Source organism: Myotis nattereri, assembly GCF_964212035.1.
Source record: "Myotis nattereri genome assembly, chromosome: 10".
Lineage (NCBI taxonomy): Eukaryota > Metazoa > Chordata > Mammalia > Chiroptera > Vespertilionidae > Myotis > Myotis nattereri.
The window spans coordinates 48,585,492-48,599,522 of record NC_138085.1 but is presented as its reverse complement, the minus strand read 5'-3'; the positions used below and the strand labels follow the sequence as shown (position 1 = coordinate 48,599,522).

At 39.9% G+C, this 14,031-nt stretch overlaps 1 protein-coding gene across 1 annotated transcript in view; it reads left to right on the top strand.

Annotated features, from left to right (window-relative positions):
* Window positions 1-2,224: 2,224 nt before the first annotated feature.
* COMMD1 (copper metabolism domain containing 1) overlaps window positions 2,225-14,031 on the top strand; it is an 80,528-nt gene continuing 68,721 nt past the window's right edge. The window contains exon 1 of the mRNA XM_081100596.1: window positions 2,225-2,410. Coding sequence (XP_080956722.1) covers window positions 2,228-2,410 — 183 coding nt within the window. The 5' untranslated portion in view covers window positions 2,225-2,227. The remainder of the gene's footprint in view (window positions 2,411-14,031) is intronic.

Here is a 14,031-nt window from a genome sequence, read left to right as displayed (position 1 = left end):
CATTGTGTATATGTACCACAGTTTTCTAATCCACTCATCTGCTGATGGGCACTTAGGCTGTTTCCAGATCTTAGCTATGGTGAATTGTGCTGCTATAAACATAGGGGTGCATATATCCTTTCTGATTGGTGTTTCTGGTTTCTTGGGATATATTCCTAGAAGTGGGATCACTGGGTCAAATGGGAGTTCCATTTTTAGTTTTTTGAGGAAACGCCATACTGTTCTCCACAGTGGCTGCACCAGTCTGCATTCCCACCAGCAGTGCAGAAGAGTTCCTTTTTCTCCACATCCTCTCCAACACTTGTCGTTTGTTGATTTGTTGATGACAGCCATTCTGACAGGTGTGAGATGATACCGCATTGTTGTTTTGATTTGCATCTCTCGTATAATTAGTGACTGTGAGCATTTTTTCATATGTCTTTTGGCCTTCTGTATGTCCTCTTTCGAAAAGTATCTAGGTCCGTTGCCCATTTTTTGATTGGATTATTTATCTTCCTATTGTTAAGTTGCATGAGTTCCCTGTAAATGTCCTTTTATTTTTATTCTAAATTACAATTAGGCTTTTATATTGATTTTTAAATTGAGATATAATTCACATACTGTACAAGATCCCTTAAAGAGTACAATTCAGTGGATTTTATTATATTCACAAAGTTGCATAATCATAACCACTACCTACTAGTATAATTCTAATCTAGAACATTTTCATCACCTCCCTAAAAGAAATCCAGTACCCATTAATGTCATTCTTCCTTTCTCTAGTCTCTGGCAACCATTGAACTACTTTCTGTGTGTATGGATTTGCCTATTCTGGACATTTCATATAATGGGATCATATAATTGCTATCATTTTGTGTTTATCTTCTTTTACTTAGCATGTTTTATTTTAATTTTATTTTATTTATTTTTTTGTTAATCCTCACCTGAGGATATTTTTCCATTGATTTTTTTTTAGAGAGAGTGGAAGAGAGAGGGAAAAACAAAGAGAAACATCGCTGTGATTGGTTGCTTCCAGCAGGAGCCTCAACCAGAGCCACAGCGCGGGGAGGAGCCTGCAACCAAAGTACCTGCCCTTGACCCGAATTTTTCAGAACAGGGACCCTTTGGTCCGCAGGCCGAGGCTCTATCCACCGAACCAAAGCGGCTAGGGCTACTTAGCATGTTTTAAAGGTGCGTCCATGTTGTCGCACCTATCAGTATGGCGTTCCTTTTTATGAGTGAACAATATATGGAATTTTTAAAATTATATGGGTAGATAACTATATTATCATGCATGTCATTTCAGGACAGTAAAGATGTTGACAAAATATTTATTATGGAAAGGAGCATTGGATCAGAGGCACTGATCTAGCTGGAAAGATTAATGACATAAAAAGGCAAGTAACAATCCAAGCAAAGGCATTGTTATCAGGGGATAGTTAAATTTTCTTGGACAGGTAAGGATTAGGCAGAGATTAGATCTGAGTGATAGATTCTATTCAGTTAGTAGACTGGTAAGGTCTGGAATGAGATGCAGTCACCCAAAAGTTAAACTGACACTTTCATAGGACGCAACCCTATCTCAAGTGATCGCCAAGTGTTCTTGCCTCTGCGTGGGCCCTGCAGTGATGAAGGAAATCCGCGGAAGCAAGATGATCCTTCTGGAACTGAATGGACTGCAAAACTCTAAGGCAGCGGTTCTCAACCTGTGGGTTGCCACACTTTGGGGGTGGAACGACCCTTTCACAGGGGTCGCCTAAGAGACCATTGGAAAACACATATACAATTACATATTATTTTGTGATTAATCACTATGCTTTAATTATGTTCAGTTTGTAACAATGAAAATACATCCTGCATAACAGATATTTAGATTACGATTCATAACAGTAGCAAAATTACAGTTATGAAGTAGCAACGAAAATAATTTTATGGTTGGGGGTCACCACAACATGAGGAACTGTATTAAAGGGTCGCGGCTTTAGGAAGGTTGAGAACCACTGCTCTAAGGGGATGGGTTTTGCAGAGCAGAGCTGGCCGCAGTTATCCCGGGCTCCTCCTGGAACTTGCCTCCCAAACCCAACACGCGCTCCCCACCCGCCCCGGCCTCCATTCCCACTTCCGTTCCTGCCCCGCCCCACCCGCGCCTCCGTCCCCGCCTCCGCCCGCGCCTCCGCGGGGGCTATTTGGGCCCGTCCAGGCCGCCGTCCACGCGGGGCTGCGCTCAGCTGTTGGGGGCGGGGCCTCCATGACAATGGCGGGCGAGCTGGAGAGTTGCAAGTCCCTGAGCGGGCTGCTGAGCGGCCTGGCCCAGAAGGACTTCCACGGGCACCCGGGCGTTACCGAGGAGCTGCTGCGGAGCCAGCTCTACCCCGAGGTGCCCCCGGAGGAGTTCCGGCCTTTTCTGGCGAAGATGCGGGGGATTCTTAAGGTACCGCTCTTCCCTGCAGCCCCCGCCTTAGAGCCCAGCCCCTCTCCCCGCTTCAGACTCGTCCCTCCCGCCTCGCCCCCCGAGCTGGAAAGGCTTTCTTCTTCAGACTTCGTGGGCGCCGCAGGGCGCCTGCAGACCCGGGCGCGGGCTCCGTCATCTCCTCTCGCTCCTGAAGGGCGACCCCTTTCTGCTCAAGCCCCAGCCCCTCCAGCCATGCCGACCGGCGCCCGCGGGAGGGGACGCGGGGGTTTTCTCTAGACACACATCTCTTCTGTAGGTAACAATCTCGAGTTGTCTCGGCGGATCTGTGGGCTCCACACTTAAAAATTAAGAGCGATTACACGGTCAGGCTTCCCCGTGCGGTGGAAGTGGGGAGCATTAACGTGAGCCGGGATTAGGGGGGCCTGGGCCGGATTGAACCCGTCAGGGAGTCCACCGTGTGGCTGAGAGCATATCTGCCCGGTAGAAATGTAACGAGAGCTAAGTGTATACTTAAAAGTGTTCTGGCCCTGGCCGGTTTTGCTCAGTGGATAGAGCGTCGGCCTGCGGACTGAAGGGTCCCGGGTTCGATTCCGGTCAAGGGCATGTACCTTGGTTGCGGGCACATCCCCAGTGGGGGGTGTGCAGGAGGTGGCTGATCGATGTTTCTCTCTCATCGATGTTTCTAACTCTCTATCCCTCTCTCTTCCTCTCTGTAAAAAAATCAATAAAATATATTTAAAAAAATTTCATCTGCTATGCTTTTACAATTGTTAGCTGTTTTTCAAAACTGTTTAGCTCTGGCCGGGTGGCTCATTTGGTTGGAGCGTTCTTCCGACACCAAAAGATTGCGAGTTCGATTCCTGGTCAGGGCACTAACCTAGGTTGGGAGTTCCATCCCTTATTGGAGCATGTAGGGGAGGCAACTGATGGATGTTTCTTTCTCATGGGTGTTTCCCTCTCCCTCTCCCGCTCCCTCTCTCCTAACCCCCCTTAATCGCCCCTTCTCCTCCCCTTTCCCTTCCTATCTAAAAACATTATATGATATGTATCTATATCTATATGTGTATCTATATCTATCTATATATATCTGTATACCATTTTAGAAGTTTAGAAATGCACGCAACAGCTTAGGATTGGTCTTCCTGTTTCACTTCTGCCCCCTGCAGTCTATTCTCAGAACAGCTACCAGTGATCCTTTTATCCCCCAGGTTTATCTTGTCTTTATTCAAACATCTTAGCTTTCTGAATCTCTTTAGGGCAGTGGTTCTCAACCTTGGCTGCACATTAGAATCACCTGGGAATCTTTTTAAAATCCTGATTTCTGGGCCTCACTGCTTTAGGGCCCTTGCAGATGCTCTTCCATATGCCTGTAATGCCCTTCCCCCAGATATTATATGCATTGTTCACTTGCTTCATTCATTCTCTACTTAGAAGTGATTTCCTGTTAGGTCTCCCTGATCTATCCAAAGAGTCTCACCTTTCCTTCCCCACCCTTTTTACTTTGCTTTAGTTTTCTTCATATTTAGCACTACTTGAAATTATATTATGTACTTATTAGCTTGTTTATTTATTGATTTCCCTATTAGAATGTAAGTATTAAGAGGTTGGGATTTTATTTTATTTATTTATAACACCTATTATTGTTTCTGGCACATAGTAGGCACTTGGTAAAAATCTATAGAATAAGTGAATGAATGGATAGTGCTTAAATGTGGAAATTGCCATTAAAATAATAAGCAAGAGAGAAAACCTATACTACTTTTATATGAGCAGAGCTGGAAGGTATAATACTCTAAACCAGGGGTCAGCAAACTAGGGCCCAAGGAATGAATCTGGCCTGCTGCTCATTTAAAAAAATATGTTTTTATTGATTTTAGAGAGAGAGAAAGGGAGAAAGAGAGATAGAAACATCGATGCATCAATGTCGGTTGGCAGCCTCCTACACATCCCCTACTGGGGATGCAGCCCATAATCCAGGCATTGAACCTGGGACCTCTTGGTGCATGGGTGGACGATCAACCACTGAACCACACTGACTGGGCCTGCTGCTCATTTTTATAAATAAAGTTTTATTGAAACATGCCCTTACACTTATTTATTTACATCTCATCTATAGCAGCTTCCATCACTGTAATAACAGAATTGAGCGGTTGTGACATAGATCTTGTGGCCTTCAAAGCCTAAAATATTTACTATCTGAACCTCTACAGAAAAATATTTGCTGACCCCTGTCTCAAACTCAAAATCTGTTTTTAAACTCATGATGTTTAATAATTGTAAACAATATAATATGTAAATTATGTTTAGAAGTTGGTTACTTGGTAAAAATCTAAAAGGTGGAAATGGGGATTATTTGCTATTACATCCTCTTGAGGGATTTCATTAACTTGTTCTGTAGGCTCATGAGACCTTTGGTAAATAAAAATGAGCTTTAATGTTTCTATAGTACTAAGTGTGTGTTCTTAGTAAGAGATTGATAGAATTTGAATTGGGAATTTTTCCAAATACAGAGGATATAAAATTTATATGTTAGTTAATGTAATATAAAGTAATCTAAAATTTAGTATTATGAACCTGAGAATCAAGTAAAAACTATCAAGATATGAAAACTGGTTTAAACTCATATAAGAAAATAACTTATCAATTATGTAATATTAAGATTTATAATAATTAAAGATATATAAAAATAATTGCATTTTATTTTATTTTTAAAAAATAAACTTTATTGAGTAATTACCACTTTTTTGTTGTTGTTAATTCTCACCCAAGAATATTTTTTTAGAAAGAGTGGGAGGGAGAGGGAGAGACAGAGAGAGAGAAACATCAATGTGAGAGAGAAACGTCGATTGGTTGCCTCCCATATGTGCCCTGACTAGGGCCAGGATCGATCCTGTAATTGAGGTATGTGCCCTTGACCAGAATCAAACCCAAGACCCTTTAGTCTGCGGGCTGGCACTCTATCCACTGACCCATACCTACAAAAATAAGTGTTTAAAAATATTTGTATTTTATTTATTTATTTTTTTTAAATATATTTTATTGATTTTTTACAGAGAGGAAGAGAGAGAGATAGAGAGCCAGAAACATCGATGAGAGAGAAACATCGATCAGCTGCCTCCTGCACATCTCCCACTGGGGATATGCCCGCAACCCAGGTACATGCCCTTGACCGGAATCGAACCTGGGACCCTTCAGTCCGCAGGCCGACGCTCTATCCACTGAGCCAAACCGGTTTCGGCAAATATTTGTATTTTAAACACCTGGTTCTGTCTCTCTTCTTGAAGCCATAAAATTTTGTAAATTTTTTTTTGAGAACTAGATTGATTAGAAAGGAAAGACCTGTGGTAATACAGTTTTTATATATCTTGTAATTGGGGTATGTCACCTGAAGAACGCTGGATTTTTTTAAAAAAAAATGTATTTTATTGTTTTTTTACTGAGAGGAAGGGAAAGAGATAGTTAGAAACATCGATGAGAGAGAAACATCGATCAGCTGCCTCCTGCATACCTCCTGCTGGAGATGTGCCCACAACCAAGGTACATGCCCTTGACCAGAATTGAACCTGGGACCTTTCAGTCCTCAGGCTGACGCTCTGTCCACTGAGCCAAACCGGTTACGGCAAGAACGCTGGATTTAATTTTTTTTTTTGGCAAACATTCAACTACCTGTATGCTTTCTTTTATTAATTTTTATTATAAACATTATTTATTTTAATTTAGAAAGTATGGAAATTTGAGACATGTAAAAACATACATAACGCCGAAACTGGTTTGGCTCAGTGAATAGAGCATCGGCCTGTGGACTCAAGGGTCCCAGGTTCGATTCCGGTCAGGGGCATGTATCTGGGTTGCGGGCACATCCCCAGTAGGAGATGTGCAGGAGGCGGCTGATCGATGTTTCTCTCTCATCGATGTTTCTGACTCTCTATCTCTCTCCCTACCTCTCTGTAAAAAATCAATAAAATATATATATATAAAAAAACAACAAACATACATAACACCATCAGCTAACATAGCCAATATTAATATTTTTGTGTATTTACATATCTTACAAATTTTCTTGATAAATACCATGCACTGTTCTAGGATATAGTAGTAAACATCACGGTATGTACCCTTGTGGATCATACAGTTACTGGAGAATATAGACATTAAGCCAGTGTAACAGGTATTTTGAAAAGGTAGCCATAGAGTGCTTTGTGCCTACGTAAGTAAATTATAGGCAGTTTAGAATAGTTCCCACTCCCCTCTACAACATGAATAAAGAAAGAAAAAAGGGGGAGGAAACCCTGCTTATTAGGTATAAGGCACTAAAAGGAAAACAGAAATAGTGTAGAAATAATTTTCCTTTCCCTAGTTGTATACCCCTAATCCAAGGTAGGGGCTTTTATCACTATCGTTGACTAAAGTCATGATGTCTTTCTTGGATGAGGATTTGGCTGCACTGGGACCTCATATTAAGTTTCTTTCTTGTTAATCCTCACCCAAGGTTATTTTTCAATTGATTTTCAGAGGGAGTGGAAGTGAGAGGGAAAGACACACATTTATTACTACTTAGATTATTTTCTTATTTCTTTTTTCCTCTATTCTCTTTCCTCTATTCACATTGACAAACATCAATGTGAGAGAGAGACATCGATTGGTTGCCTTCTGCATGCACCCTGACCAGTGCCAGGGTCGAGCCTACAACCAAGGTACAGGCCCTTGATCAGAATCAAACCCAAGACCCTTTAGTCGCAGGATCCACTGAGCCAAACGGGCTAGGGCAAGTTTCTTGATCTTTGGGACCAAATCAGCTGTTAAAGTATCACCTGAATAGGCCCAGATGTGTGTTGTAGTAGCTCCATCATCTCATTGAGACTCAGATCTTAAAAGCATGTTCTCATGTAGCTCTGTAAAAAAGAGGTTTTTTTTTCTTCTTTCATTTTAAGTCTTAATGTCACATTAATTGCTAATTTGGCTGAAAATATATTTCTAGATTGTAAAATAATTGACTCACAATTTTAAAGGCATTGTTTCCTTTCATGTGATCTTTTTCTCTCTTTGGAAGCTTTTAGGATTTTCTCTTTATCCTTTATTTTCTTGAATATTCTTTATGTGTGGTTTTCTTTTGTTTCACTTCAGGTCACTGTGGTCCTTTCTTCAATCTGCAGACACATGACTTTCAGTTCTGGGAAATTTATTACTACTTAGATTATTTTCTTATCTCTTTTTTTCCTCTGTTCTCTTTCTACCACTCTGATTTTTCAAATGTTAAACTTTCTAGACTGTATTCTCAAATTTTATTTTTTCTATTTTCCATGTCTTTGTTTTTTCTTTTACTTCTTGATAGATTTCCTTAACATTCTCTCCTAGCCTTTTAATTGAAATTTTCCAAGAGTTTTCTTTTGACACAGATAATATACTATGTTTATTTTAGCCAATGTAGGGGAAGGAAAGGTTTTTTCTTGACACTTTTTGGGTCTTTGGCCAGGTCTGCAAATTAAACTGACAAAGATTAACGGAGAAAACATACAAATTTATTTAAGTTTAATGTGATAGAGAATCCTTCTTAGGAAAACGAAGACATGAGTATTTTATACTATGTTTGATGAAGAGTGGACAGTTAACGAGGAATAGGATAGGTTAAAGAGTATGAGGTAATTGTAGTAAACTGAGGGAAACTTAGCAAGGCCTGTTTGTGGGCTTCTTGGTGACTCTTCGTCTTTGTCCATAAGGATGCTCCTTTCTTCTGGGTTGAGGGAGGGCACATCTCATGAAGGTTTTATGACCTGTTTCAGGAGAAAAGGGTTGTGGGAGAGGTTAGAGTGACATTCCTGCTCTGCCTGTTTTAAACTCCTTCAGCTTAAAGTGGTCAGTATGGCAAAGTGCTGTATTTTGGGGTGGCATGTCCTGAACTTCATCACCAACAGTTTTTCCTCTCTTTGTAAAACACAATGGGGAGCATAGAATACATAATATTCTGCACCTTGACCCTGATTTTTTTTATGCTATTCTTCAGTATTAGAAATTTGGTACATTTGTACTGAGCATTGGTGAAACCTTTTTTAAGAGGCTATTTATTTATTATTATTTAGTTATTTACTTTTAAATAATTCTTTATTGTTGAAAGTATTACATAAGTCCCCGTTTTCCCCCCATTGACTTCCTCCAGTCCCCCCACCCCTTTAAGAGGCTTTTGATGAACATATTGCTAAGGTGCTTTTGGGTATAATGTAAATATGAAACAGGTTAGATTCTATTGCGGGATACCCCACTTAATCTTTTTAGTATTCCAGTAGTTTAATGTTTTGCCTACTTTGGTGTATATTTTATTTTATTATCCGTATGTATTATTTAAAAGCAGAATTTAATCCTAGTTTCCAAATAACCTGGACAATTTTGTGGAAAGTATTTACAATAAAAGTAGAGGCTTAAAAGTGCATTTTGTATTGTTTAAAAAAATGACTTGCATTGACTGTCCATTAGTGATGACTTTTAAAAATTGTTAATGAATGGTATCATCAAAGAATGGTATTTTCAACTTGTGTTTTGGGATTTGTCTTATGGAATGTATCCAGTATCTTATTCTTGTGAAAAGGCCAGTTGTGAAAAACACAGATGCTTTTTTTTCCTTTTTTAATATATTTTTATTGATTTCAGAGAGGAAAGGGGAGGGGGAGACAGAAACATCAATGATGAGAATCATTGATCGGCTGCCCCCTGCACGCCCCCTACTGGGGATGGAGCCTGCAACCCTGTCAGTGCCCTTGACTGGAATCAAACCCGGGACCCTTCAGTCCTCAGGCCAACACTATCCACTGAGCCAAACCAGCTAGGGCCAGAGTGCTTTTTATTTTTTTTAAAATATGTTTTATTGATTTTTTACAGAGAGGAAGGGAGAGGGACAGAGAGTCAGAAACATCGATGAGAGAGAAACAGCAATCAGCTGCCTCCTGCACAATCCCAACTGGGAATGTGCCCACAACCAAGGTACATGCCCTTGACCGGAATTGAACCCGGGACCCTTGAGTCTGCAGGCCGACGCTCTATCTGCTGAGCCAAACCAGCTAGGGCCAGAATGCTTTTTAATGTTGAACTTTCTTGTCTTCATAGTAGCGTTTTTGTATTTATTGTATAATGTAGAAAGATTTTATTATGTAAGATACTTCTAAATCTACTATTGGTCTCTCTGTATAAGGGAAGAATGATCTGTTCAGCAGTTTCTTTTCGATACTTGAGTTAATTTAAGAATGAACTTCACCCTTACACATTTTGGACAGCAAATGTTAAGTAATAAAAAATTAACTTGATTATAAAAAATGGGTGCAAAATATCTGGTCTTAAAATGTTTAGATTAGGAGACATGAATAGAACATACTGAAAACATTTGACTTATTCTGTCATACTTTGAGGATTCATTTGTCTTCTGTCTAGCATTATCTTAACTATAAGCAGTAATTCTTTTTTTCTACTTTAGGTGGCAGTAGAATATTGGCTTGCAATACACTGATAAAATATGCTGGAAGCAACATAATGTTAAAATTGTTATTTCTGTTTAATGTTCTAGTTAAGAAAACAAAGTTGGTTATTCAACAATAAGAATTTCTTACCCAAAAGAAGTCTAAATATTTGGTTTGTTAATTTGAATTTAGGAATACCATTTCTGACTGTAAAACAGATTCCTTTCCTAGTTCTCTAGTTTTTGTGTAACTAAATTTTCCTAATTTCATTGAGCATTTTTGAGAATTTAGATGATAACTCATGAGATGCACTTCTACTTCTCTGAAGAATGATGTTACTTTAAAAAAATATTTTTATTGATTTCAGATAGGAAGGGAGAGGGAGAGAGAACTAGAAACATCAATGATGAGAGAGAATCATTGATTGACTGCCTCCTGCACACCCCCTACTGGGGATTGAGCCCTGCAACCTGGGCATATGCCCTTTAATCAGCAGGCTGACGCTCTATCCACTGAGCCAAACCAGCTAGAGTTGGGTGATGTTACTTTTTTTTTTTTTAAATATATTTTATTGATTTTTTTACAGAGAGGAAGGGAGAGAGATAGAGAGTTAGAAACATCGATCAGCTGCCTCCTGCACATCTCCCACTGGGGATGTGCCCGCAACCCAGGTACATGCCCTTGACCGGAATCGAACCTGGGACCTTTCAGTCTGCAGGCCGACGCTCTATCCACTGAGCCAAACCGGTTTCGGCAATGATGTTACTTTTTAATGTCACTGGACATCACATGATAAAGCAGCAATTACAGATTACCAGCTGGAGTTTGCAAAGTATTTTAATAAGCTCAAATGGCATGTAATGAGGTGTTCTGTAAGTTTTTTTCTTTTTCTCTTAGTTTAGGGCAGAACCCCTATTGATTGAAACTCTATTTTTGGTTCTTCTTTTCTCAAAGCAACTATTCTGGATCTAGAAACTTGATTTCAATTGAAGGAGTTCCTGAGTAGGGAGATTTTAAAGAAAATTTCTTCTGTGATTTAGCCATCAAATATTTCTGGGCCTGGAATGTGCGTATCTGCTTTGTACACAAAGGTGAATGTCACAGTCCCTGTCTTAAAGTATCCTATATCATATGGTAAATACCATAAGAAAAGTGTAAATGATGTGTTCTGAATGGATCCTTATTTTAAATCACAGAAATATGAAAAATCAAGTTGTTGTTTTTCCTAATAAAACACCCACCACCCACTATCAAAGTATCAGTAGTATAATGTTATATTAAAATGTGATCAAAATTTTACACGTCTTTATGGGAAGCTATATATTGGATAGTATTACTTTTATTAATATGTGTCTCAGTGGTAAGTAGTCTATTTTAATAATTATACAATACTCATTTAAAGCGAAATATCAAATTTATGTTTTTTTACTTTCCTTTAAAAAATTAATAAAGTTTTAATACCTAATAAATAAAACACCCACATTTTTTGGCTTTGTTTTAACTCAGTTTATACTTTTTATAAATTTTGACTATTATGGTTTATCTTTAATAAAGTTTTATTGTAACGAATTTCTTTTTTAAAAAAGCCATATTATGCTACATTGTAGAAATTTTGGAATGGGTTGTGTTATGTGTGCTTTATGTATAATTCACTTTTAAAGTCTTTTTATACCAGTATGGGATTATTCTCTGTCATGACATCTGATCGTGGTACAGCTCTATTCCACAGTTTTTTTCTTTTTTGTTAATCCTCATCCAAGCCCATTTTTCCATTGCCTTGTTTTATTTTATTTTATTTTTTAAAAAATATATTTTATTGATTTTTTACAGAGAGGAAGGGAGAGAGATACTTAGAAACATTGATGAGAGAGAAACATCGATCAGCTGCCTCCTGCACATCTTCCACTGGGGATGTGCCCGCAACCCAGGTACATGCCCTTGACCGGAATCGAACCTGGGACCCCTCAGTCCACAGGCCGACGCTCTATCCACTGAGCCAAACCGGTTTCGGCCATTGCCTTGTTTTAGATAGAGCAGATAAAAGGGAGGAAGGAAGAGAGGGAGTGGGGAGAAGAGAGAGAAAGGTATCAATGTGAGAGAGACACATTGATTGACTACTTTCCACACAAGCCCCCTAGGAATTGAACCTGTGACCCTTCAGTGCATGGGCCAAGGCTCTAACCACTGAGAACACTGGCCAGGGTTCTACAGACCTATTTTTATTTATTTATGTATATTTTTATTGATTTCAGAGAGGGAGAGGGAGAGGGAGGAGGGAGAGAGAGAAAGAGAGAGAGCGCGAGAGAATCATTGATCGGCTGCCTCCTGCATGCCCCCTACTGGGGATTGAGCCTGCAACCCAAGTATGTGCCCTTGACCAGAATCGAACCCGGTCCGCAGGCAGACACTCTCCACTGAGCCAAACCAGCTAGGGCCAGACCTATTTTTAAACAAAGAAGCTGCCATTTATGAAATGCCTTAATTTCCATTTTGTTTATCCTGAGCATATGTTATTTAAGAAATAAACAGCCGAAACCGGTTTGGCTCAGTGGATAGAGCGTCGGCCTGCGGACTGAAAGGTCCCAGGTTTCGATTCTGGTCAAGGGCATGTACCTGGGTTGCGGGCATATTCCCAGCAGGAGATGTGCAGGAGGCGGCTGATCGATGTTTCTCTCTCATCGATGTTTCTAACTCTCTCTCTCCCTTCCTCTCTGTAAAAAATCAATAAAATATATTTTTTTTTAAAAAAAGAAATAAACAAATCATTTACAAATCCTTTATCATTTATTTAAAACATGCTTATTTATTCAAATGAACATTTATTGAGTCCTTGCTCTGTGTCAATTCTTGTGCCTGGAACTGGAACATCAATGAACCAGATAATTTTCCTCCCTCCTAGACTTGACATTGAAGGGAGGCAGGGGTATCCTGACAGTAAACAAGAATATGTGCATAAAGGAATGATGGCCAAAAATGTATTCATTGTTTACATAGTCCTTCCTCTTCCTCTAATAATCTTTTTTGATCTCTTAAAATCACTAACATTTACCTGAGATAATGAATTTCATATCATTAGTATCTTTGATTTTCTTTAAAGAAACCCAGTAGATTCCACTTACAATCAAGGTAATAAATGTTAACATATTAATTTTATATTTGATGTTTAGGATGCATCTCCTAGTATATTATTTTTATCATCTAGATTTGCTTAGTATGTAGTAAATTCCTTGATATAGAGGTATGAAGCAACTTAAATTTTCTATTGAAATTCCATACTGAGGTTTCTACTCCCACACATCTAATTTACTTCTCTTTATATTATATTTAATTAGAGGCCCAGTGCAGGAATTCATGCATGGGTGGGGTCTGGCCGGCCTGCCCCAATCAGAGTGTATTGGGGCTGGGCCTGTGGGGAGGAGGAGAGGACGGTGGGAAGTTGGCCGGCTGGTCCACCTTGATGGGGCCTGATTAGGACCAGGCCAGCTGTGGGGAGGGGCCACGGGTGATTGGCTGGCGGGCCCCACCCCCGATTGGGGTTGGGGGGGCGATTGAGGGCCAGCAGCCTGGGGGAGGGACCATGGGTGGTTGGCCGGCTGGCCCCACCCCCGATCAGAGTGGGGGGGCCGATTGGGAGCAGAGCTGGCTTGGGGGAGGGGACTGATTGGGGTGGTAGGGACCTATCGGGGGCGTGGCGGGCTGTGCGGGAGGGGTTGCAGGCAGTTGGCTTTTTCACATATCATGGATATTTATTATTTCAAAGTCCCAAAGCTATTCAAGTATTTTGATAACCAAAAATACACTGCATCAGCTCAATGTGGAAGAAAAAAATACAGTCCTGCCTTTCTTGGCAACAAAAATTTTATAGGTGACAAAAATAGTAGCAGGCCTCTAGATAAAGCTATTGGTAGAGTTACAATGAAAATACTGCATTCCCTTAATGTTCAGTTAAAAATAAAATACAAAGCAATAGTACACAAAGTATGATGCTTCTAAGATAATTCATTAGTATCTATATTTTAAAATGTTAACAAGGATGCAGGTTTCCACCGAAATACTTAATGTGTTCCTATAGCACAGCCAAAAGAGATGCACACACATCAGTGGTTATCATCACTGATGTAAATATGAACACATCCACACACATCCCTCCCTTTATCCGTCCTTCTGCCCCTTTGCTGCTAGCCTAATGAACAAGTC